Source organism: Pteropus medius, unplaced genomic scaffold, assembly GCF_902729225.1.
Source record: "Pteropus medius unplaced genomic scaffold, Ma_sr-lr_union100, whole genome shotgun sequence".
Lineage (NCBI taxonomy): Eukaryota > Metazoa > Chordata > Mammalia > Chiroptera > Pteropodidae > Pteropus > Pteropus medius.
The window spans coordinates 29,660,672-29,688,200 of record NW_024354500.1 but is presented as its reverse complement, the minus strand read 5'-3'; the positions used below and the strand labels follow the sequence as shown (position 1 = coordinate 29,688,200).

Genomic DNA, 27,529 nt, shown 5'->3' with positions numbered 1-27,529 from the left:
GAAATCTTGAGGCCTGGCTAGTTCTAACAAATCTTTATGCCCTGCCTCATATATTGGGAAGTAACACAAGCACATGTTTGAATGAACTGTCTCTCTTACTACTGCCTCCTGACTTCTCACATCACCCCAGCACGCACAGGCATTATCAAAAAGATCCATCATTACAGCATGTTTCCAAAGCCCTTTTAGTTTCTGCTTGCTTTAGTTGAAAGAGGCAGAACTGAGTAGAATTGAGAGGACAGTTAGGGAAAGGTTTCAGTTTGTCCCGTTTGTTTGGTTTAGAAGCATTTTTTTCTTTCAAACTTATTTGACTTCGAACCACAGTAAGCAATGCATTTTGCGTTAACTTTCCATGTGCAATGTCTTCTGTTTTTTTTTTTTCAAATTATTATTCTATTCCATTAATTCTTTTCAGTGTTGACTACTACACACTAAATGAGTTTTATAACTCATTAACTTCTCTCTGAAGTTTGAAAAATACTTGCTCGAAATAGAAATTCATCTGGATGTATTCAAGTCAGAGTCTTATAACTTTAAATATAGAGTTTATTAAGCATTATTTTTGGTCACATTTTCTCAGTTAATCTCAACAATTCCATGAGCTAGATGTTATTAATTTCTCAGTTTCACACACGAGATAAAGGAAGCTGAGAGATTAAATGGCTTGCTCAGGGTCATATACACTGGCCGGCTGACTCACAGCCCACTACGTCCTCCTACCTATGAAACGATAGACAGACAGTAAGCTTGTGTCCCTTCAATACAATCAGGCAGAACCTCCTCGTTCTGGTAACAGAATTAAGCTTTGAAGGTGTGCTGAAGAGCCCACCTGCCCTGCAGGACCAGACTCAGGCAAAGGAGCATCCTGAATAAACTATATTCATCTGCCAACTTCCACTTAACTACTAACCTATGGATCCATACAGACTTACTTTTTTCCTAGTATTGTGCCGCACAGAGAAAACTTGTGACAGTTAGAGCTGATAGATGAGAAACATGGAAGAGAGAAAAATTGGTTAATGCAGAGAGGACCACAGAAATGAAAAAAAAGAAAAAATTACTATTGTGTTTCTCAGTTTCCCTGAAGGATCCAGCACACAGGTGTGAGTATACAGTGTACTGACAGGAATGTTTTCACCTTTCTCGAAGTTGTCTTTTTTTTAATGCCAACTGTAGTCATCTAAAAGCAATTTGGAAATAGCCCCATTCTTCCCCTAAAGACTCAGCTTCTGCTTTTTGAAGAGTTATTTTAAAAAATACAAATAAAAAGAGACTACCTATTTTTATCAAATCCTACAAGGAGTGGAAAGCATAGCAATACAATTGTGGTACAAGCTCAAACAAAACTTAAAGAATGCAGAAATAAAAATAAATTAAATTTATCTCTCAATCTCATTCTCTAGAGGGTGTCAACATAAAGAAGGTTGGTGTACATTCTTTCAAAAAATTGTTTTTTACTTGTAGTACATACATAGTTCTAATACCTCATATATACCCAAACAGATGCCTTCCTCACCCTAACACACATATACACATATATTTTTTAATGGAATAAAACGATACATGCTACTTTAAGCTTGCCTTTTAACTTAAACATATATGGTAGACACACTTGTAAGTATGTACATATATGTATGTATGATGGCTTTATTCTTTTTTAAAGGCTGCATAGTATCCTACTATTTATATGTAGTTTTTTAAACTAATCTATTAATGTGGACATTTAGTTGAATGTGATTTTTATTATAGACATTATTACAATGTTATTTCACATTTTAGCTGGCATTTCCATGGGATTGATTTTGAACAGGAAGATTTTTTAATTTGGTAGAAACTAGAAAAAAGTTTGTTTAAATTACATACTTAGTGAGAAAAATCTTACTTTAATTTGTACTTTTATTATAAATGATGCTGAACATTTTTGAGTAGTTTGTTGGAAATATTCTATTTCTTTCTACCTATTCATATGCTTTTCCTAAGATATCTGCTTCTTTTAGTACTAATAAATGTCATTTTTGTTGTCTGTATCAGAAGTTTGTACTGATATGTGAGGATTCATGAATCTGCATATCTCTTACAATGCTCCTGAATTAATGGTCTCTTATGGCAAAGCAATGACCTGGTGTATCATAATGGTCTTGGGCTCAGATCTTGACCTTGCTATGTTTTATCTGGGTTATATAAAGGGGAAATTTTGTCACTGTTTCTTGAATAGTCAACCATTCTTCTTCAACTAGATACTTTACATTGCCATTTTAAAAGATATTTTTAAAAAGTGATTAATAGTTACCAAAGAAAATTATAATATAAAAACAATGGTGAAGAATAGTGGTATCTGACATTTCATGTAAGATACAGAACATTATTATTATTATTTTCAGTTGTTTTAAGTGTCCCTCGACATTACATCTTTTTCTCCCCCAACTCAGAGGTCACCAGCCATACACCGTTACACACATGTGATATATAACTGATACACACACACTTAATGTTGTCAAGGGCCGAGGTTCTCAATCTCTACTGAAAATGAGAGTCACTGAGAGAATAAAAATTCTGATGCACAATAAACTAATAAAAATAGATTACGTGGAGGCAGGACCTGGGTTTCAGCAGGGCCAATTTCATGGCATGTGGCCAGTGCAGTTACACAGGGCTCTGTGCTCTGAAGGGCCCTGAACATGGGGTCTCAGGTTCCACAGTCATCATCTTGAAATTCTTAATAATTTTATTTTTGAATTTATGTTTTGTAAATGAAGTCCAGTGGAACATATGTGAGGAGCTTGGAGACTTAGCTCATATGTGTTCTTGTCTCTTGCCGCTTCGCTGGGGCAGCAGGTTCTCAGCTGGCCTGCCCCACTTCTTAGTGCTCTGGGTCCCACTCAGCAGCCCTGTCACCAGATATTTGCCTTTTTATTATTTTTTATTGATAATGAGCTTTTCAATACATGGATATAGATTTTAAAAAGCTTTAAGTTTTTATTATTTTCTCAATAAAAATAACTTCTCAATAATTTTCTTATATAGCTTTGGCTATAATTAGTTCTAGATATTGCTAAATATTACAATTAGTACTAAAAACCATCTTTTTATGATTACATTTTCAAACTCTTTATAGTTAAACTATAGAAACCCAATTGACTTTTATAAGTAAATTTATATCAGCAACATTGTTAAATATTCATAAAATTTAATAATTTATTGAATTATTTTAAATTTTCTACATAGATAATCATATGCTCTTTAATAATTCTAGTTTTGTTTCCTCTGTCCAATGCTTACACCTTTCCTTTCTTTTTTTGTCTCTACCAACCATATCTAGAATCCACAGAAAAATATTGAATATAAATGGTGATAGCACATTTATCTCTTTGCTTTTACTATTCTCTCTTTGTCTTTAACCTTTGTCATTTTAATTATGATGTGTCTTAGTGTGAGCCTCTTTGAGTTCACCTTGTTTGAGACACTCTGTACTTCCTGGCCTGTATGTCTATTTCCTTCACCAGATTAGGGAAGTTTTCCATCATTATTTCTTCAAACAGCTTTTAATTCCTTGCTCTCTCTCTTCTTTTCTAGTACCCCACTGATGCAAATATTGGTACACTTGATGTTTTCCCAAGGGCCTCTTAAACTATTCTCATCTTTTTAAATTATTTTTTCTTGTTGCTGCTCTAATCGGATGTCCTCCACTATCCCATCCTTTAAATCTCTGATTCGAACCTCTGCTTCATCCAATCTAATGTTGATGATCTCTAATGTATTCTTCATTTTAGTTATTGTAGTCTTCATTTCTGACCAGATCTTTTTTATGATTTTTATCTCCATTTTTATGTTTTCTACTTCTTTGTTGAAATTGTATCTGAGATTATTGAGCATTCTTATAACCAGTGTTTTAAATTCTGAATACTAGAGTAACTCTATAACCTTCCTCTACAAGATCTTATCCATGGCAACAACATCATTACCCCCTACGTTAATTTATAATCTTTAGGACAGACCTCTTTTCTAAGCTTCAGACCAAATTATCTATCCATTCATCAAATACTTGATGTTTCCTCTTGGATTTTAAGATTTGCTAGTTTTTGGGTCATGTGCAATCCAGATGTTATGGTGCCTTATAGTAGTAGACAGGCAACCTATGAACTATAGAGACTGGTTATTACTTGTCACCTCCCCGGACACAAACACCAAACACTCTCCATCCTCCCCCACACACACATTATATATTATAACTGGGACAGTATAACCTCAATAAAAACTCCCATTTGAAATAAAGGAAAATGGGAGTTATAGCACACAGTAATGAGATCCTCCTTGATATGCATTGTGAAGCCTCTCTGGCAGTGTGGATTTCCTTGGATAACTAAGAAGGACCACCTTCTGTAGCTCTGATTTTGCCCTCTGGAAGTTCTTTCTTATTCACCTTCCTCAATAACCATATCGGAAGTAGGTCTGGTAGAGTATGCCCTCCCAAGAAACACAGTGCTCTCATGGACCATATCCTGCTCATTCAGTTTGAGGGATTGAAAGTTGTTTTGAAGTTTAATAGTCACACACTTTTTTGCAAGCAGACTGGTGGCTTCTTTGGCAATGTAATCTCTTTAAAATGTGTTAGATTTCTAGTCTATTTGCTTATATTCGGTTACATGTGCCAGTATCCATAATAAAAAAAAAAATGTTTTTTTTGACTTAGTTCCCAAATCTGCCTTATTTCCTAAGTCTGCCTTATTTCCTTACTTCCTCACCCTTATGCCCCACTCTCTAATTTAATGATTTAAGCTAATCTAAATAATAGACTTGAGTGAAAATGTAATACCCTTAATCTGATTTTTGGTGCATAGTTGAGTCAATTTGTTTAACTCAGAAATACTGGGCTTTTTATAACTAGAGATCTTTTTCACTCATATCTTTTACCACTTCAGATATAGAAGCGGTCAACTTTCAATATTATAGAGTCCTCTTTGTAATTTCTCTGATCTCTGCCTGAAAACCAGCCTGTTTCTACTTGAGCTCATATCTTTATTGTAAAATTCTACACAGTGCAGTCAAGACTAACAAACTCAAATTATCACTCTAACTCTTTCAAGTTGTTTTGCTCCTTTTGGGACCTTCCAAGGTGATTTGATGCATCACAGAACTGTCTTCATGGCAGGAAAAAAGAAAAAGGATTTATCCTTTGGATCCTATCTTCCACCTCTAAGGAGTAGCTCCATGAGCCTTGATTCTCTAGAAATTGTGTTTGGTATATTTATGAATGTTCAGTGGATCACAATATACATTTCAGCTGTAGTGACAGAAAAGCACTAGGGAGGGAAGAAGAAAGTATATGGCACGAGGTCCAAGGTTAAGCACTGTCAGGTTGCATCTGCACAAAGATAGATTAGGCATTTGAAGAAGCATTTTGATGGTAAGGAACAAAAGCAAATCCATATCCAGAGTAGGAATAAATTCCAGGAGGGCTGTGCCACTGCCTCCTACAGGGTGGGAGGATTTTGGAATCTCTAATCTTCCACCATCCTGCCAAATTAAGGGTTCATATAGGTCTCTGCTGTTGCTGGGAGGTGTGGCATTCAACACTGGAGGAAATTAAGGGATCAGCTTTCGTGAGGAGTCCATTCTGTGGGACCTATGCATAGTGCCATCCTTGTTACCATAGCTACTCTTTTCATGCCCACCACACAGGCAATGGGGGGCTAAAAAGAGAATATGTTGGCCTCTACTAGGCAGATTACAAGTTCACCTAACTGTTGAGGGCCTACTCTGTGGTGGATACTCTCTGCTAGGCGTTAACCTGAATATAAAAATCTGCCTACTTTGTGCTACTACCATGGGTCATTCTCAATCCTTTTTACCTCATTTTCTTGTCTACAGTCTTCCAAGTTTGTTCTTTTCATTTCTCTAATGAAGCAGTTTACCGCTGCCAACAGTCTTAATTTCTATCCACTTCTTTCTCTATAACATGAACAATCAAGAGTACTCCTAATGCTTTCCCTGTTGAGAGGATTTCCCTTCATCACTGTACTCTAAGGACATTTCTCATGGATTTGTGGTGTGGCAGCTGTCCATCTACAGTTAGCAATGATGAACTGTATTTACCTTTCTGGGAACCAATGACTTATTGGATTTGATAATTCCTAGTATTACATTAGGAGCTATATTTCAAAGGGCAAATGATCCTCCACTGTAGATGGCATAGCCTTGCTCCATAACTGGAGGGGTCTGTGCTATAACTCTCCTATTAGGGCATGGCAGAAACGTCATATTCATCCAGAGAGTGTGAATGTGATTGAGTGTATAAAGCGCCTGCTACATATTAAATATTCTACATATTTTGATTGCCTGCTTTTAAAAACCATTGTTTTTGGTTCTGGATTGAGGGCCACACCATACACAAGACTATACACATTTTTTTTACAAGTATCTTAATGTTTCACTAATGCCAGCTGATTCTACAATTCTTTTAGGATCAATCTTTCTATTATTAATTAAAAACCCGATGATCACAAAGACAACTCCAAAGTCCTGAAAAGATGGACAGTGAATTTTTGGTTCTCGAACATGTTAACCCTCGGAAATATTTAGAGAATTTGTTTTAAATATATATGTGTATGTGTGTGTGTGCGCACGCGCATGTGTGTATGTAAGAGTGTGTGTGTGTGTGTGTGTGTGTGTGTATATATATATATATATATATATATATATATATATATATATATATCCCTAACTTCAGGTATTCTAATTCAGTGGGCCTGGGTGGAGCTCAGAAATTCAGAAATCTATATTATAAAGAAATCACCCAGGTGGTTCTGATTTTCAACCATGTTTGGGAACCACTGCTCTAATCCACATGTGGGAAACACCCAGTCACTGGCTATAGGTCCCAGATCCTCTTTTTACTCACACCTCTCAGAGAATGAGAAACGTCTGTGCTCAGAAAGGCAAGACTAATACCATGTAGCTCTCAAGGTGGCCTGCTTCGCCGCAATGCCTAAAAACACAGTTAATACTCATTAGCTACTAAATAAATAGTGATTGAATGAATAATGAATGAATGAATGAACCAATTTCTACTATATCTCTCTCGCAGTGTTGTCTTCCAAATACCATTGTTTTTCTTTCCTTCTTCATTACTCTGCTAAATAATACAGTCTCACTATTAAGAGCCTCTCTCATTGGTATTTCCACTTAAGCTGGAATTTTCAATTCAGATATTTAAGCAAAAGAATCGGGAATTAACAAGACCAGACTGCTACTGCCTACTTTAATAAAAATATTTCAAGCTCCAACACTTTTCTTCTTTACAGATCAACTTTCAAAAAGTCTGAGTAGTACGAAACTATTTTACAGTTGATCCTTCGGCAGTATCCACACTATAAATAAGCAATTGATCCAAAAACATATTTGCTCTTAAATGTGTGCATATTCTTAACGAATCATATAATATAGTTAGCTCTGTTTGTTAATAATAAGGATACACAAAGATAGTCCCCAAAAGATTTGTAAAACTAGCTGACTTTTGTGAAATTTTAATATAAAAACTCCTAAAATGTGTATAGTCTTTTGAGAAGCTTAAGTAAAGAGCTCTCTGGTTGGTACCTACTCCTATCATTTAATTTCTTTTTTGTAGCCCTATTTCTCACCCGATTGTTTATTAAGGCCTCATTATACAAACCAAGGTTGCTAGTTAAGACTGTTTAATTCATCTTGTCTTCATTCAATTGATATATTATTTGGCTGCATTTCATCTTGCCTTACAACATTTCATCTGTCTATTCCCAGTGAAGGTCTTGATCTAAAAATAGCATTCCATTTGTGAGCATTTTTATAGAAAGTCTTTAAAACACATCCATATATATATATATATATATATAGAGAGAGAGAGAGAGAGAGAGAGAGAGAGATGCATAATACATTGTTTTATACATTTTTCTAAACTACATAAAATGTTACACTTATTTTTAGCAAAATAATTGAAAGATTGTGAAAATTTGATTAATAAAGGCTCAAATTCACTTTTGTAAATTCTCATTTTAATTTTAATTGTCGTCTGATCACTGTCTGAGAAAGGAAAATTATAGACTATAAATAAAACAGTGAGCTAAGTGAATTGTAAAAGATATTTCCATTGTAAAAATCAATCTCTTTCTTTCTCTTTTTTTCTCTCTCTCTCTCTCACATGCACGCGCACACACACCATCTTCCCTTATAGCCAATTCATATAGGTTAGTATTCCAGGAACTTTGTGTTAAATTTTGGCTTTAAATAAATCACTTCATCTAGCCAAAACCACTGACTTTTTTTTGGTTTCTACACAAAACTTTAATTTAAGTTGTTTCCTTCAAATTCAGTCCAGGTGCTAAAAAAAAAAAAAGTCTCTTGGTTTTCCAAGGAACATTCAACAGAATTTCTCTACTCTGTATTCATATTTATAACATAACCTCTAAATAGTCCAGTATTTTATATTTTCTGGATTAAAGTAGCTGCATGGTGAATTTGTAGTTCATCAAATTCATAGACACTCACTTATAAATGTATGTTTTTCCTCTTAGAAATTAGTGATTATTCCTTTAGGATCTTGTTTTTAATTATTTGAAAACTTTTGAATTCTTTAGAGAAAAGACGTGTGTTATAAGTTAGCAATAAAGAGAATAATAAAATAAACTTTTTCTTTAGAATAATTTTAGTTACCACCCAATGTAAAAATTCAGTTCCGTGGTAGGTTCTGTAACTTTTTGCTTTTATGCTATTTAATTTATAGACTTAGAGTTCTGAATATTTCTTTGGATTTGCACCTCAGGGATAAATCAATGCCTTTAACCTTTATTAGTTTTCAAACCTAAAATATAAATAAGGCCTCTTCCACCTTCCTTTTTCCTCAGCTCCACTCCTGAATTTTGGTTAAAAACTATGGTCAGCAACATTTATTCTAATAATCAGATGCCATGTTTGAAAATATTAATAGACTTCATTAGAGATCATAGCCTTAGGAAGGCAACATGGCACGAGAATGTCTGGGTTTGAATAATTTCTCAGCCATTTATAAGACAAGTAACTGTGAACAAGTGACCCCACTGTCTCTCTCCCTCAGTTTCTTGTCTGTGAAATGGAAAATATAATAATCCTAACCCAGATTGCTTTTGCAAAGATTATATCAGTTAATTTATATAAAGAAATATCTAGAACATAATAAAGTTCAGTAAATAGTAACTTATTATAGATTTTGAGGGACTTGAAAAATTAGGCAGATAAATAATTTTGCATAATCATTATAATGTCATACAGGTGGTATAAGAGACAATCATTTCTAGTACACCTAAGGTATCATATTTTTTCAGGATGAGTGACTTCTTAAATATATCTTTGAATTGATGTTATGGCAGATGATGAACATGGAACAATTGGTCTCAAACTTGAATGTGTATAAGGATAATATGGTTTCCAAATAAAACGCAGATTCTGATTCAGCAGGTCTGGAATGGGCCTGACATTTGCATTTCTAACAAGTTTTCAAGTGATGCTAATGCTATTGGTCCAGGAATTACACTTTGAATAGTGTGGACCTAGGCAACCTCTTAAGGACCTTTTAATATATATATTGACTAATTTATATATCTGCTACTGAGAAATTGACAACCTAATTAACCGAATGCATTATGTCAATTTAGTAATCTGTTTTTCACAGACACTAGGTGTCTTAATGTCATGAATAAGTTCAAGCTTATGGTTTTATAATTTTCTAAAGCTCTTCTTGAGAGAGTGGCTTAGACAGGTCTGAGGTGGAACTTGGGCATTTGCATTTCTAACAAGATCACAGGTGTTGCAAATACTGTCCAGGTATCACACTTTAAGAGTCACTGGCTTAGAAGAGCTGTCACCAACCTTTATGGCACCAGGGACCAGTGCTCCTATGAGAATCTAATGCCTGACAATGTGAAGTGGAGCTGAAGAGGTGATGCTAGCGCTGGGGAAGGGCTGCAAATATAGATGAAGCTTCCCTAGCTCCTGCTGCTCACCTCCTGCTTTACTGCCCAGTTCCTAACAGGCCACTGGCCAGGTCCAGTAGCAGCCCAGGGCTTGGTGAACCCTGGCTTAAAATACTCATTGATTCTTTCCTGAAATCAGCCACAGTCTAGCAAAGTTCTCTTACGTGAGTCATCAATATAAGCATATACTTCTGTACTTCCAGTAAAGTAGCTTAAGCATGGGTTCTTTTCAGATACTGTTATATTGCCAGTTATAATAAGAAAAGTATATTTGGTCTACCACCCTATTCTTGGCACAGAGCTCCTAAAACCCTTGGAGTTTCCTGTGGTTAGAGCAATAGGAGTATCTTTTATTATGTTAATGAAGTGACTTTGGAAAGCCTTTGGGTAACCTAAGAATGGAGACTGGTTGCCAGGGGAACCCACTAAGTCATTAGAGGAAAGGGGCAGGAGATTTAATCAATGGCCAATGGCTAATGATTTGATCAATCATACCTATGTAATGATGCCTTCATAAAAACTCAAAAGGAATGAGTTCAGAGAGCTTTTGAGTAGATGAACATGTGTAAATGATGAGAAAGTGGTGTGCCCTGGACAGAACATAGAAGCTCCCTGTCCTCTCCACTTACCTTGCCATATACATCTCTTCAGTCTGGTTGTTCCTGAGTTATATCCTTTTATAATAAACTGGTGATCTAGTAGGTAAAATGCTTCTTTGAGTTCTGTGGACTATTCCAGCAAATTAATCAAACCTGAGGAGGAGGTCATGAAAACCTATAATTTATAGCCAGTCAATTGGAAGTACACACAATAACTTGGACATTCAGTTGGAATCCTGAGTTGGACAGGATTGCCTAGAAACTGATTTATAGCTAGTTGGTCAGAAGTAACAACCTGGAATTGCAGCTGGTCAAGGTTGGAGGGAAGTCTTGTAGGATTGAATTCTTAACCTGTGGAATCTGATGCTATCTCTGTGTAGGTGGTGTCAGAATTGAGTTGAATTTTAGGATACCAGCTAATGTCTCTAGAATTGTTTGTTGTGGGAGAACCCCCCAACCCCCTGCCCGCCACACACACATGAATTGGTCTCAGAACACCAAAAGAGAAAAGAGATACCATTCCTAGAATCATGATTCTTAAATGTGTTTCAATTTGCTTACTAAATCAGTGGAACAAAAGATCTCATCACCTCCCATTTATCCCCACACAGTAAAACATCCCTAGAGTCAACAACAAAAGAGGCACTGGTTTCGATTAAAGAATAGTGAGGTGATGTCTGCTTTTTATTACATATAAATAAATTATTAATATATCCCAGATGCATTAGTAAGAAAGCATGAAAAAGTAAACATGGATCACTGGAAGAACTCTCAATGTCCCCACAGTTTCACTGTCCACATTGATAACTAGTGATTTGATGGATAAAAGTCATGCATCAGAAAACATCAGAACAGTGTCATCACTTGAGCTTCAGCATGCAACACACGATATTCAAAAAGTGTGGAATGTGTGTTCCACACTGAGGGAGATTAGGTTTGGAAATGAAGAGCAACCAAAGAGTGAGAGCAGAAAAACACAGCCAGATACATTTACTTGTTTGAACCTGATATGAAGCTGGATGTTTTGGAGTAAGTCATATTTTTCATGCCACCTTTTGCAACTTTAAGGAACACTTTGTCCTGGCAATTGGCATCTCATTAGAACTCCACACATAGAAAAATCTCAGACCCCTTAAACACCCAAAGTTTGCCTTCCCTCCCAAGGATAGCAGTAAGTCAATCAGTTACCAGGTTAGACTAGGTGGAATGCTCTAACCTTTCTGATAGTATAGTTGGGGCTATCCTGGAAGGTATCAATCTTTAGAAGAGAGAGGTAGAGCTTATAGATGAAGTTCTTCTGTGCATTTAGCTTTCCTTTGAAATCACTTCTTTTGGAGAGCAATGACTATAAGGTGTTGGTGCTCTTTGAGCATATTATCATCTGCCTCAAAGAAACTGCAGAAAGAGTAAATGACTAATGCCAGAAGTAGATCTTTAAAACATTGTATTAATAGTAATAGTATCAAGATCTGGAGAAATTCTTGAAAATAAATCTACCATTTGAAAAACTGCAAGGAACATTTTAATGTGTCTGCTTCCAAACTCATCTTGACATTGTGAAATATGGAAAACATGGAAAAAACTGAAGCTATATGAGATGTAATATCCTTCAAATGAAGGTTTAGTAAACACATAGAGATATTGCTTGCTAGTTTAAGGCTATAACCTGGCAATGAATGCTAGCTTACTTGTCTTTTGTTTATTCAGAGTCCTGTGACCTAATCAAGTGCTTATTTCATGTTCAACACTATTCTAGTCATTGTATGTCTTGATTAATTTAACTTTCAGAAGCAATATATAAAGTAGGTGCTTTTTTTTTCCCACTCAAAAGTAAATTGGAGCACCTAGAAGTTAGTAACTTGCCCAAGGTCACACAGAAGGCAATACAGGTGGAATTTTAGTTTTTATTTATTTTATCTTATTATTATTTTTTAAAGATTGGTCAAGTACAGTAGTGATAAGGGGGAAAGTATAACAAAGAATTTGATCTGTAACTGACTGTGAACAATCAATTGAGATAATTCACTTCCTTCGGACCAGCCAGTGCAAGCAGAATTTTAAAAAGGCAGCTTGGGGCATCAGGAATTGTGATTTTATCAGCCATAATATACTCCTCTCATTTATAATTTTTATAAATTATAAATTTATAATTATCGATTGATTATAAACATTACATCTCCTAGGGAACATGTATAACAAGAGAATTCTTGGAAATATGTGTTTGATGGAAGACAGTATATTATAATATAAAGAACAAGAGCCTAGAAAGCGAGTTGTAGCTCTAACTCTCTAGGTGATATGAAGGAAATCAGTTATTCTCACCCTAGAACATAGGTTTCTCACTTTTATTATTATTATTTTATTATTATTATTATTATTTGGGTAATAACTTAACAAAAATAGGTGATCTGATATTAGATGTGCCCTAATATTCTTGGATTAGGTAACTAAAGATATATTTGAGGCCAGTACATTTTTAAAAAACTTTCACACTGCCTGTGTGTAGGGCCAGCTCTGGAGGAGATTTTTTTTAATGCCAAAAGACCAGTAGTCTGCCAAGAACGTTTTCTTCCTATGATTATACTAAAATTTTAAGAAAGCCTCTATCATTTTTTTTCTTTATCCTTGGAAAAAATATTCATTCTTTCAGAAATTTAAATTGAGATTTGGAGTAGGTTCTTCTCTCCTGTTGGATTATCTTTTATTGCTTTGTTTTTCAAATTCTAAATAGCGTTATAAATGATGTATGCCAGACTCACTAAATAATCATAATAGGGCATGTTTCTCTGCTTCTACTACTTATATGTTTAAATCTATCAAATATAAAAATCTATATTTTTAGCAAGGAATATGAAAATTTTTACCTAGTTCACTCTCAAAATATGCGGTGGAACTTTTACTATATACTAAAGGAATAAGTTGGTGATTATTTGCCACTTTGAACAGGTCACTATTATGTATGTGTGTGTGTGTGTGAGTGAGAGAGAGAGAGAGAGCGTGAGTTTCAGTGAATATTTGTGTGCCTGTTGGTTTTTGTTTTTATAAGTATTGTGTATAGGGAATCATTAGCTGTTTTACTGGAGTAATTTAAAATCAGATTACAGAAAGAAATCCTGCTTCCTCTCATCTTTCTGAAGAAGGCATCATATCTGATTGCACCTTCCACCTTCATTGGCTAAGATTCTGATCAGACACTCTAAGGAATGATCTGGCAGGTTTCTCTTAGGACCTTTCAAAATTCAAAATTCTCTCAAGGGAAGAGATGGGGGTGGGGTGGTGGATAGCCCCTAAAGACACAGCCCATTCCAATGGAGACAGACGCTGGCTTTAGTTTCACCACTAGGTTTACTTGTGCACAAAAGTTCCCAATAAAATCCAGCTGGTTTAAATTTTGTCTGCAGACCTGAAACCCAGCAAATTTGGCTTGGCTTCCTATTTTGCAGAAAATGCTTCACACAACTGTAATCTGGAAATACTGAAGTGTACAGACCCTCAATAGAAACAACAGGAAAACAGCTGTCTCCTACCTTCACTTTCTCCCAACTCTACCCTTAAAGGCTTAGGTGTTGTTAAAGGAGGGGGAAAAATCTGCCACTGAGCATGAAAGATGGTATGAATCATTCATGACTACCTTTGTTGTTCGCTCTAAGCCGAAAAGGAAAGATTAAAGAGTTGCCATTGATGAGTGAGACAACTCACATTTTGGCAAAACTAGAGAAGGAAGAAACATTTAAGATCACGGAGGGAAATAAAAGACCAAAACAATACTGTTACAATTCTAACAGGCTTCAGTATGTGAAAGCACAGTGTTATCTTTTCCATTTTCCACCCTCATGCTTTCACTGGCTTCATATAATCCTCTTGTTGCCTGTAATTGGGTCTGGAGTTAGTGCCAAAGCTGCATAAAATAAGCAGCCTTTTCTTTACACTTTCTGTGCATCATGATTGTGTATGTGAAGTCATAAAAATCATTTATTATGAGCATGGGTATTCCTGGCTTAAAAAGAGCCAAGTATTCTTGCGACAATAATATAATGGCATCAGATGTAGTCCCATAAAACACCATATGTGGCCACTTAATAGTTATTGCCCTGGCACCTACATGCTGAGATATCATCTTAAAGGGGTACTTCTCAGAAAAAAAGAACTTCGGTACTTAGACAAGTAAAGTATCTTAGATAAGATAGGTCAGCAAGTAGAGATTTGTTAAGAATCCATTGATGATAATGACAATCATTTATCTTCTATTAATACCAGACTATCTCAAACCATCATCTAAAGTTCTTTTCATGAGTTCAAGGAAATTCTTTACAACATTGTAAACATCAATAAATATTGTCTCAATCTCGAAGTTGCAAGAACGCTCTAATATCACATTGATATCCAGTAAACTGTAAGAATGGGCACAACATAATTTTTATTCTTACTTATTACTCTTTGGAAAGCATTTATTTGAGTGTTATATACAAATCACAGTAAACAAATTGGTTTTCAAACTATATAAAAGAATGTAGAATGGATGAAAGTCGCTCTGTGGGGTGGTATGAATGCTTGCTGCTTTGAAAGTGTGCTTCTGTGAAAAAGACTGTTCCCTATTATCTCTCCCTCTTCTGCTAGCTTTCGGTTTAGGATGGAATGGTTTCCTTTGGTTGCCACTGAGGCTAGAGACTGAGATTTCCCAATTCCCAATATGCTTTGAGTTTACCAGAACTCTGGAACTAATGTTTTACTGTTACGTTAGCCCTGTGTTGAATGGCCAGACACTCATCGTAGGTATATGAAGAGGATGTTCAAAACAACCCAACTGCAGAAAGAAGCCAGAGCTCACTAGTTCCTGATTGTATGTCCACTTTCATTGGGAATCAAGGCAGTTTGAGAGGGAGAGCCATATAAATCAGATTCTAGGGCTTTCTTCAAAGAGCACCTTATCTCAGTGATATACTGCTGTGTGTCACTGAGGTCTGTGTAGGAAGATGCAGCTGTTGATGTTTTAAGTTTCTATGCCAGCCATGAGTCAGTACCTGCATCTCTATTCACTCACTCTTCCTAGGGTAACAGACAGCCTGAAACTTACAATGGCATTTTCTTTAAAGTACATATGGTAGCTATTACACTGAAAACATACACTAAGCATATGACTACAACCCTAATGGTGCCTTCCAACACTTCTACATGGCCGCTTAGACCCAGTCAATTTCTCTCACTGTTCTTTGGCCCAAACTTCCAATCCAGCACCCCTCCCCTACGATGGAAATATTGTTGCTTTTAATTGTTTTTGTTCTTTTAATACTGCCAGGTCGCTGAAAGGAAAATTTTGAGGTGAAATTTTGGATCTCTTACTGATCCAAATAAATTTTTCTCTAATTGGTAAAACTGGCTTAAGAGTTACCATCTTTACATCTGGTTATTCTCCACCAGTTGCTGATTTTTTCAAAGGCCTTTATCTATTGAACATAACTCCCTGACCTCTTCTTCTCTCTTTCTCATTAAAAACTTGTATTCCACTAGCCCACCATAATGTGGTATGCAGTCTGGTTTCTCTCTCTTTCACCTCTGAAATCATGAGTTTTCCATTCTCTAACCATTGGTTCTCCATCCTGACCATGCATTGAAAGGGGCTAGAAAGCTTTTTGAAATTATGAACGTCCAGTACTTTATTCCCACTTATCTCTTGACCTATTAAATCAAAACATATAGTGTTTTGATTTAAAGATTGTGATTTAGGTAGATCCTAGGAATCTTTATTATTAAATGCTCCATAGCCAAAACTGATATGCAACCACAAACATACTTTTCTAATTTCAAAAAATCATAGCTTTTATTGTATGTCTATCTTCTACAATATATTTTATATGTCTTGTCTCATTTAATCCTCACCATAAGCCAGTAAATATTATTATCCTCATTTAATAGAAAACCAGGGCACAGAGGAGTTTTTTTTTGTTTGTTTTTTAAGTAGTTCAGGTTATGTATTTAGCAAATTTTAGAGTGAGGACTTGAATCTGTGGTTGAAAGCTAAAGCCTGGCCTCTTTCCACTATGCTATAGTGCTCCTCACTTCACTATATCACCTGTATTTACTAGTAGACTCTTTTTGTTTCCAATTCTCATTATGTCTTTATGGGCTTATTTAAAGAGACAAGATGGCTGGAAAATTTATATTTATAAGAGCCTAATATCTTGTATTGCAATGTAACCTGAAGGTGTTTATGAACCAAAATAATATGGCCCTAATTGACTGGGGTATAACTTAAATCTCAGTAGTGATAATGATGTTGCATCTCATAGTTACTTTTGAGAGTAAAGTGAACTTTAAGTGAACACGTATAAGGAGAGATTGCAACGAATGCATATCCCACTGCCCAGGATTTTTCTGAAAAGGATGAGAGCATTCCCATCATCAAAGTGAAGAATATTCTTCAATATTCTCAATACCTTTCTCCAAATCCACTTTTCTTCTTTCTCACTTTTATTTAACCATCTTTCACTTTTATCTTCTCTTTCTACCTATAATTCAATTGACATACAAAAGAGAGAAGCATGAGACTCGGAGCTTGAATTAACTCGTCCAAGATTACTACAGCTAGTGAATGATGCAACTAAGATTGTGATGGAGTTCTTTCTGATTCTAAAGCCAGTGTTTTCTCTGAGCAGTCAGGTTGAAAAGTGAAGAGTGAAGAGATAAACTTTGTAGTTCTATTTTTCTTTTATCTTTCATGCCAAAGTTATTTTAAAACATCACATCACCTCAAGAACCTAAATGTTCTATAGAACTAGTGTTTTGTGGGACACAGTTTAGAAAATTTTACCTCTTCTAACAAACTTTGAATTTACTGTGTTCACAAAGATATCTCCTAATCCAATGACAAAGATGCTTACTCTTTGCCCATCAGTAAACAAACTAGACTCATAAGTAATCACCAGAAAAAATTGTTTAACACATTTTTGTTAATTGGGTAACCATATGCATTGCAGTTGGGACATTGAATTTACATTTTAAGAAATGGCGATAATATGTGAAAAATATGTGATTTGTGTGACACTCCTTAGCTGATCCCGGTTAAGATGAGAAAGAACATTATATAATCATATGCTGCACAGTGTATATTACTTTACAGTGACAGATGTGCTATTTCAAATGTAAAAGTATCTAATTTATACTTTTTGGCCATTAGATAATTATATGGGCATGGCATTGTAATAGCAATATTATACTGTAAATTAGATGGTTATGGTGTCAATTCATAAGAAGGTATCTGTCTAAAAGAATCAGCAACATAGATCATACTTTTATATTCAGCTTTTCCCTGAATATTTGCAAATTTATGTGCAGGAAAGAGATACTGCAATTATATACTTTTTTTTCCCATATTAAAACTCAGTAACTTGCAAAACTTCCAAATGACTATGAAGACTCTCCAAAATATATCCTTTTTCTTTATTTTTTTTCCTCTAACTTTCTTTTCCCTGGTGTTTCCAATCAGTCGATGAAAAAATTGTGTAAGCCAGTGAGGTAAAGTTTGATATATTTCCAAAAGGATAGACATTAGTAAATCATTCAATTCTAAATGGAGACCTCAGAAAGTAACCTAGACAATTAATGGTATTGTCACATACAGTTTTTTTATAAAAAATTCTACATCTTAAAACCTCTATATATGAAAACATAAACTTATGAATTTGACAAAATATAATATAAATTATTTTATTCTTATCTTTCATTCGTCTTATTCTAAGTTCTTCTAGTGCTTGCATAATTTAATTTAAAGTAAAAGTGACTGTTCAATTTTGGGAACACATTTTTTCTATTAAACTCATTCCAGACATAGGCTGTTTTAAATAGTGGGGTTACTTTATATATTTTTATCTAAGACTCGGGTTATATCAATGTGGACATAGACTATAGTAACCAAAGATATAGCCAAGTCTGTTTTTGAGCAGTTACACTGATCTTCTGTGTATTATTCTTTGTATGCCCTCTGCCTGGTGAATAATCTGGAAAGATTTACATATGGTCTCAACCCTATATGTGTAAAAACAGAAAATGCTTATTTTTGATATCATAATTTAAGATAACCCACCTTGAAAATTGCAGCATTCATTTTTTTTAATATTTCTGGTAAATCTCAAAGTTAAATTGGTCGATTTATTTGATTACATTGACAATGATCAACATATTTCAGAGGTGTGGGCAAGTTGAAATATACCTACAGGTATATGTGATGTATTTCAGATGCTTTAGTTATTACATTTTACGTCCCCTTTTCTATTGTGAATTTCAGCAACAGAAACATATATAATCATGAACATTTGCAATCAGATACTATTAAATGCTTCTTATTTTACACTATAAAATACAACTTGTTCCTATTATTTTTCCAATATATTTCCTAATCCAATTGGCTGGCACACTGGAAAAAGCTAAAAATATTTTACATTTTTTTTTTTTGTGGTTTCTGTGAGGTGGGTTTTATATACAATTGGTAGAAGATTTTGCTGCAAATTATATTGTCACTATTTACCAACTCTGTGATCTTGGACAAGGTAACTATTCTGAGTGTGAGTTTCTTTATTAAGTTGAGCTAGCAATTCCTACTTGGCTAATTGTTATAAAATTAAACAGTGTTTGTCAAAGTGCCTTATAAAATATTAAGCATCATATATATGTATGTGTATATATATATGTAAAGCATTTGTATGTCATATGAGTATGTATATGCATCTTCCATTCTATAGACATACATACAAATATATGTATTACCAGCAGCATCAGCATCACCTGCTTCATCTCAGACCTAGTGAATCAAAATTGGTATTTTAAGATAAACAGAAGATTCATATTATAATTTTAAAAGCATTGTGTTATGTGATATACTTACAATGTTCTCTCTCTCTCTCTCTAAACACATACTTACATTACATGTAGCAGTCAGAGAGCTAAGCATTGATGCCAAACAAAGAAAGTAGATTTATCATTTTGAGTTAATAAAAGAGCAATCTAGAAAAATTATTTTCCATTTTAACTAGAATTGACTATCAATCATAGTAGAAAGGTAGAAGGTATTAAATGGCTCGTTTCTAGACTGGTGATGACTATATGTCAAGAATGAGGCAGAACTGATCATTGCATTGAAAGTTTAAATTAGATAATCTAAGAAGTTTCGTCAATTTTATAATTCTACTATACATATACACTTGTGTGTTTATAGATATACACTCTAACCAGGAATATTATATTCCTATTTAAATTGATATCTTTGATCTGTTTTATATAAGCCCAAAGTTATAGCTGACAACTTTTTTTAAATTTCAACATTTAAAATTATTGCCTTCTAAAACAATAGTACTTTACTGATCTAATCTAGTGTTAGTTATTAGAAATAGGATAATTTTTATTTCAATTGCTACCTCAGTGATTATTTTATTATTTGCAGAAACTATTAAGGAAAATGTAGAACATTTGAGAAATTTTATTAGTGCCGTTGAGATTCACTATAATCACCAAGCAAATCTACTAGACTTGTGAGCAACACTGTCATTCGACGTGGGGTCAAAGAGCAGTTGCAAGGCTTGTCAATAGATACTCCTAGACTTACAATGGAGTTCTGTACCAACATTTAAATTGTAAATATCATGAGTTGAAAATGCATTTAATACACCTAATTTACTGAACATCGTAGCTTAGCCTAGCCCCACCTTAAACATGCTCAGAACACTTGCAATATCCTACAGTTGTACAAAATCATTTTGCTGCCACTGTATAGCTCATATGAGTATGATATCACATATAGCTAGCCTGGGAAAAGATCAAAATTCAAAATTGAAGATATGGTTTCTACTGAATGTATACTGAATGTATATTACTTTTGCTTATTGGTAAAGTCAAAAAGTCATTAAGTGAAACCATCTTAAGGCATGGATAGTCTGTAGAATCAATCACTAACCTTTAGCTTTTGGGTTTATGTCGGAAGATCATGACAAATGTTCTGGAGCATATACTTATTCATTTATGTGTTTTGTTTTGTTTTGTTTTGACATACAGAAAGCTGTACCTATTTAATGTATACAGCTTGATGAGTTCGAAGATAAGTATAAACCATGAAATCATTACTACAGTCTTCACCATAAGATTCATCACCTCCAAAAGTTTCCTTCTATCCTCTTTATTATTGTGTGTGTGTGTGCGTGCGTGCAATAAGAACACTTAACAAGAGATCTACCATTTTAGCAAATGTTTAAGTGTTCAATACAGTGTTGCTAAAAATAGGCACTACATTGTATAGTAAGTAGATCTCTAGGACTTATTCATCTTACATCATCTTGAAACTTTGTACCCTTTGACCAATACCTCTCAATTTCCGCTTTCTCTCAGCCCCTGGCAATCACCATGTGTTTAGCCATAGTACTAGAAAATAAATCTAAGACATGGTTTTATCTTCTTTGAAGTTTGTAAACTAAATAAATGAAAATGCTTTGTTGATGCATAGTGTAATTGTTTAGAGGAAGCATATTATTTAGTTAGTTTAGTATTCAAAACATAAGTTTTAGCAGCAGTGGTAAAATAACCTCATTATTTATGTGTATAGCTTGATTTGCCATATTAGTAATATATTTTTTTCAAATTTAAATATGCCTATATATTTTTCCTTCTTCCCAGCAGCAACGTTCCCTAGATCCATTTTAGGAGGGAACTTTCAAACAATGATCAAAAGAGTCTATGATATATGAAATTTCACTCTTGATCACTAGGTGAAATAATTCAAAACTCATTTTCAATTTGGGAATTTGTATACCTTCAGGTGAGACAATATTGACCAAATTAGAAATGTAATATATTACATCTGATAAATAGCACCAAACCTTGAGTGCACAAGAAGGTCATTCCTGAATTTCATTCTCACTAAAATGTCGCTATAATATTGGCACTCTTTTATTTAACCATGAAAAGAAAGCAAAAAAGAAAAAAAAAATTGTAAAAGTCATGTGATACATTAAGAATTCAAAAAACAGCTACACAATATATTTTTAAATCAGTCTATGAAAACATTCACTTTTCCAAACTGTTTCTTCCTAGGTTATGTTTTAACTGAAATTTTAAATGAGGATTTACAAATTTGCAGTTTGTGATGTTTAATTTCTATTTTAAGTATTCTGACATTTATTTTTAAATTATTATTTCATATCCGATCCATCACATTTTTTACAATTCATTTACCATTTCATATAAATTATACAAAGTAGAGTTTTGGTCTCCACCAGCCACTCTGCACAAGGATTTTGGAAGAAAAGAATAAAAATGATCACATCTTTGTAGCTGAGGAGAATACTATTTAAATTTTTTCTTAATGTAAGGCTGAAATTAATCTTGATTTCCCGTCAAATGTACAGGGATTTTACCATATAGTTTATAATAGTGTTTAATTTCTCTAGGGAACAAGTTAAGATAAACAAGTCACTGACAGTGTTTATATATAAATACAGCAGATGGTGTGGGACTGAAGTTGGTTATTAACTCTGCTGAATTTAATTTCATGGTTATAAAACACTGTAAACCTCTCTGTTTATAAAAGGCAGGGAAGAATCTCCAATGGGCTTCAGTAGCCAAGAAGCCCTCTGTAACATTAATCTCTCTAACTGATGTTGGGTATCCTCCTAGGGTGCAATATTTAAGATTGTGGCGTGATTGCTGAACACATTAAAATTTTCAGTGGGATCATTAACTAGCATTTCTGTCATTGATCTATTATAACCTTGTTAATGAGTTCCATGTGAGTGAAATTTAGTGAATTAAATGATTCTTTTTAAACTTTGCTAGGTGACTGTTAAATAATTACTTTCGGTGGTTTTATAGCTAAAAGATAGCCTAATTTGTCAAAATAATATCTTTTTTCTTATGTAAAGATAAATCATGATACCTAGCTAGACCAAATGTACTTAGAGATAGAATTTCAAAAAGGAAAACTATAGCATCATTCGAATAATCAATGTACATTATGTACATTTACATTTATGCCATAAATCTGCCAAAAATGTCACAAAATGCCATAGAATTAAAAAGACGCAAAATGATTTATCTTTCATATTCCAAATTGATTTAAATATAATATTTTGTTATGATCATTTATTTCACTAAAAATATGCTCAATTTGAATAAAACTAATTCTTCCCAAAAGACCATTATTATAAAAATATGGTATTATCTGAAATACTTCAATTTTTCCATTTTAACATTTTAGTGAATAACGAAATTTATTTTATAACCACAAAAATGAAAAGGTTTTTTAAAATTAATTCATTAACTTATTTTTTATGGTGACATTGGTTAAGAAAATCCAGTAAGTTTCAGCTGTACACTTTAACAGTCACCGCATATTTGACCCCCTTTACTCCGTCTATCTCTCCCCTTCTCCTTCACCACTACCCTCTGGTAACCACTAGTCCATTGTCCATGTCCATGAGTCTTCGTTTGTTTGTCCTGTTAAAAGTGAAAAGTTTTTGCAAGCTCTATCTCTATTACTTTTTTACATTCAGAAGAGGTTGATTTTTCAGTTTCTAAGGTCAGACTTCTATAAATACTATATGATAACCCAGTATGTCAATTGGGATTAAAAAAATCTCAAAATGAAAATGCTTTAACTGTATCAGAGTTCAGATCCAAGAATAGGTTTCCTATTGACAAAATCCTCGGTAGCTTTTTCAGCTCTTATACTGAGCTGCTTCTCCCAGACCCACCCTGAGAGTTTTGTTACTGATCTTAAACCATCTGTACCCCTTGCTTTCTTCCAATTATTCCTAACATACACTTCAAACCTTGGCTTCCAAGTCACTGGCTTCTGAATAGCAGCAGCCCTGGGTGGAGGGGGTACTAAATGGAACTGTTGGCAATATATCTTCTCATCTCCCTTCCTATTTGGGGCTATTGTCAGTAGCTGTCATCAGATATGCTATCCTGCTACTTGATACACTCATTTCTGCAAAGAACTATCTACTTATACTTGGATTTCCAGGTCTCAAAATACATGAACCATCTATGACAGACAGCAAGGCCTCCCTCAAATGGAGACTACATAGCTTTTTCTTTTTTAAGCCTCAAAACTCACCTGAATCATCAGCAGCAGAGAAATTGGTTATTGGGCTATTGATATGTTTGGTATTCATATTTGTGTTGCATCAAAACTCAGTGTGATTTCACTTCAAAGTTATTAGTAAAAGTCACCTAAAATAGATCTATCAATTTTAAAGATTGCTTCCTTTTGTCTTATGTTTTGTGAAGTAAGATGAAAATGGCCATGAAGACTAGGGACACAGAGTGGCCAAGAAGAGCTCTCAAGTGAGATAAAAATAGGTAAAAATAATAGAAATTGAAGGTGTTGAAAAAGAGAAACAGAATAGGAAAAATAAGCAAAGACAGATATAGATATCTGAGCAGAGGGGCGAACAGAGTGATTGGTTTAAGGACTCTCTTTTGTAAGAATTCATTGATACAATGAGTCTTAGAAAACTAAGATATCATTTAAAGCACATTAAAACAATCACTCTTGTAAAGAACAAATCATTTTCAATATGCCAAAGGGTAGCCTAAAGTTACTTTTTCCCTCCTAATCTTTATATGAGGTACAATGAACTATTTTATAAAATGTAACTTTTTCTAATCATATTTTTAAAACAAGTTTCTATAAGGAAATTATCTGATTAAAAGGTAAAAAAACACTGTTAAAATTTAAGAAAAGTCCCACTTTCACCTAAATTTATATTTTATTAAGATAGTATAAAAGAAATAAATTGCTGCCTTTATAAAATAAATTAAAATCCATGGGATAAAAATAATGCATCACCTTTAAATACTTTAATCTCATGTTCATTATTTTCTTTCAGATTATCCAACTCTTTCTAATGTGAAAGGCATTTCATTGCATAAAAGAAAACATGCAAAGGAAATAACTCTAAGTGAATTTCATTCCTCCTTCAACGGTCAGTTAAAAATCAAACCTTTGTACTCTTTTTATTATTTATTCTCTCTAGAAATCCAGTAATTTTTTTTAAACCTTTGTTTCTAGGAGAAGTAATTTATGCTGTCATGTGCATGGCAGTCACCTGTGGAATCCTTCTCTTGGTTATGTTCAAGCTGAGGTAACTGGATACAACTCAGAAGGGAAGGACTGGAACTGAATCAGCCCTGTTACAGCACATTTCACAATGGCAGAGCTCACAAAGGGCCTGAGAATGAAAGCTGCTCCATTAAAACCTCCTAAATCAACTTTTAATGTGGGATAGGTTCATGGAAACATTACTTTCAGTCTTCATATGTAAGGGAAATGTGATCATAAGGGATTTTTTTACGTTGCATTTTACAAGCACATATGGATTGTCCCCTCCAATTAAGCTGTTATCAATTTTTCCCCTGGTTTTCTTACAAAATCCCAATTGAACTTTGCTGCTTTCTTATTCAAATCACTTACATAATGGACCTGTTGTGTAGTTCACACGGTTTATATTTACCTGAAGATTTACTCTTTATTTCAATTTCTTATATGCTAATGATTTTTATTCATGTTTTAATATGCAATCATTAAAAGAGACATTAAATAAGGCCTCACAGAGTACCGCTAGAAAGACTTATTACTACTGCCCAACATTAATTCACTCTTTCCAAATCTTCCTTTTCCTTGGCTGCCTTCATTGCTCTAATGCAGTAATGCTCCAGTGGGCATTTGAGATTTAAGATTAGAGACACATCAATCTCTAGATTTCTAAATGTCAAGGGTTTAAAATTTTTCCACTTATTTACCATTTACAAATAGATATAAATTGGTGTGCAGTTGCTTGCTTCAAGTAAAAAAATAATGACATTTAAATATCAATGATGTTCATTTGCTAATTCATTATACCTATGTATATATTTATAAATAATTTGAGTATTTTAAATATTAATAAAAATATATAAATGTGTGCATATACATCTATATTCTATAAATTATACAAACACACACATGAAGTACATTTATCAGTAAGATTAGCCCTAGAGAGGAGCAGAGGCAATGGGCATTTTTCTTCTCATGATACACAGAGGAGGAGACACAGGAAATTAGATAAAGCATTTACACATAATGCTTCTCCAGAAACTTCAGTTTTAAAGGCCTTGACAAGCAGGAAGATGAAGTGAAAGACTGAAGTGGGGAGATATATGGCAATACCAAGGGGTTGGGCACATGATGAGTGGATGTTCTGCCTACGGACATTCAAGCATATTTATTCTCATATGCCAGTATCAAAGCCTTAAAATTGTATTTGTATGAGAAGATATTCCTTGGTTTCCAAAATAGGTTTAAAGTCCAAATAATTAGTCAGTTTCAAGGGAGGGAGGAGGGGGGAGGATAGCATTTGGAATTTATTCAATTTTTCTTTATTTGTTTTAAAATATTTGAGAGAACTATTCAGTTACTGAGCCTGCCTAGATATTTTTTCACAATCATATTGTTTCAGAGAAGCACAAATGGTTTTCCAATGTAGCAAAAATCTTATTTTAATGGTTTTAGATCTTTATTACTTGACCACGTATATAATGTATGAAGTTCACATCTGCCACATAGGCTCATGAGTTTGTACAGATTACTGCTGTGCCATAGATAAATAAGGTGAGGGCAATTTAAAATTCCCCATGTGTCAGTTGTAACTTTTACTCCTTTCTTGCCTGCATAGAAAGGGATATCCCTTTACTGATGACAATGGGAGTGTTAAAGACAAAAACCTTGAGGGTATTCTAATATGTATTTTAAAGCAAATAATGCATACTGCTACTTATATTACATTTAGTTGCAAATTATTTTCCTTACAATTTAAAAATTGATCCTTACATGTAATTTGAAAGATCCAAACCCAGGGTTAAGTAAATGACTAAAGTAAAAGCCATGACAGAAAGAAAAAACATTGATGTTTTAATGATGTTTTTGTTTTGACAAAAGCATTATTAACAAAACCTGTGTTACACCACATCTGGAGGTAGATAATGCCTTCTCAGTGAATGAAGGCTGGATGCCACTCACCTGGTGGTCAGGTCTAATCCATGTGAACCCTTCCTGTAGTAAAGATTAAGCTTTTTGCATTTATTTTATGGTATGCAAAATTAAAGCAGCCCTAAATCTTCAAAGAAATTTGCAGAGAAACCAATAATTTTAAATACAAATATTTGAAAAAAAAAAAAAAGAGACTTTTTTGCTTTGGAATGATTGTTTGGAAGTTAAATGCATGCTATTTCTTAGAAAGACCATAGAATATTCTACTACTAGGAGTTTACTTTCAGAAACTTGGTTATTTTCTCCCTCCAGTCACAGAATCCATCCAAAAATAGAAGCACATGTACATTTGTAAAATCCTTAAAATGGCATATTGTTAACTTTCATTTTTACTTTTATATAGAACCTTCAGAATATCAAGTCAAACCAGAGAACCTTCATCAATCCAAATACCTGGAGGACTCATGATTCATTAAGAGTCATAGATCATCAATAATCACTTCTTTTCAAGCAAGTCTTTGTAGCCAGTCAACAGAATATCCTATTCATCATCAATAACAAAAATATTAAGATGGATTTAATGACACTGGATTATTAAGTATAGTAATATAAAGTATAACATGGCAGATGTTGATTTTTTTCTTAATATTCAACTATATATATACACCAGTATATTTTATGACATTGTACAGAATTACAGAATTGTCTTTGAAGGCAAAAAGTGTTATCCTAAGTTACAGTCTGTATGATTTACTTCATGATAAATTTGAATCCATAAAATAGTAATTAGTGCATATGATATAGTTAGCTAGTTATTTTCTGATCAATTTTAAGTTCCCATTAACTTGCCAAAAAAATAAGGCTAATCAAAATAACCAGTATATTTGTTATTTGTATATCCATTTTCAAATCATGAACTAAATTATTAGCATTGACTT

The 27,529-nt window shown here is 33.9% G+C and overlaps 1 protein-coding gene across 1 annotated transcript in view; it reads left to right on the top strand.

Annotated features, from left to right (window-relative positions):
• GFRAL (GDNF family receptor alpha like) overlaps window positions 1-27,067 on the top strand; it is a 53,822-nt gene extending 26,755 nt beyond the window's left edge. Inside the window, exons 7-9 of the mRNA XM_039853080.1 lie at window positions 24,454-24,549; window positions 24,636-24,708; window positions 26,995-27,067. Coding sequence (XP_039709014.1) covers window positions 24,454-24,549; window positions 24,636-24,708; window positions 26,995-27,067 — 242 coding nt within the window. The remainder of the gene's footprint in view (window positions 1-24,453; window positions 24,550-24,635; window positions 24,709-26,994) is intronic.
• The last annotated feature ends 462 nt before the right edge of the window (window positions 27,068-27,529 follow it).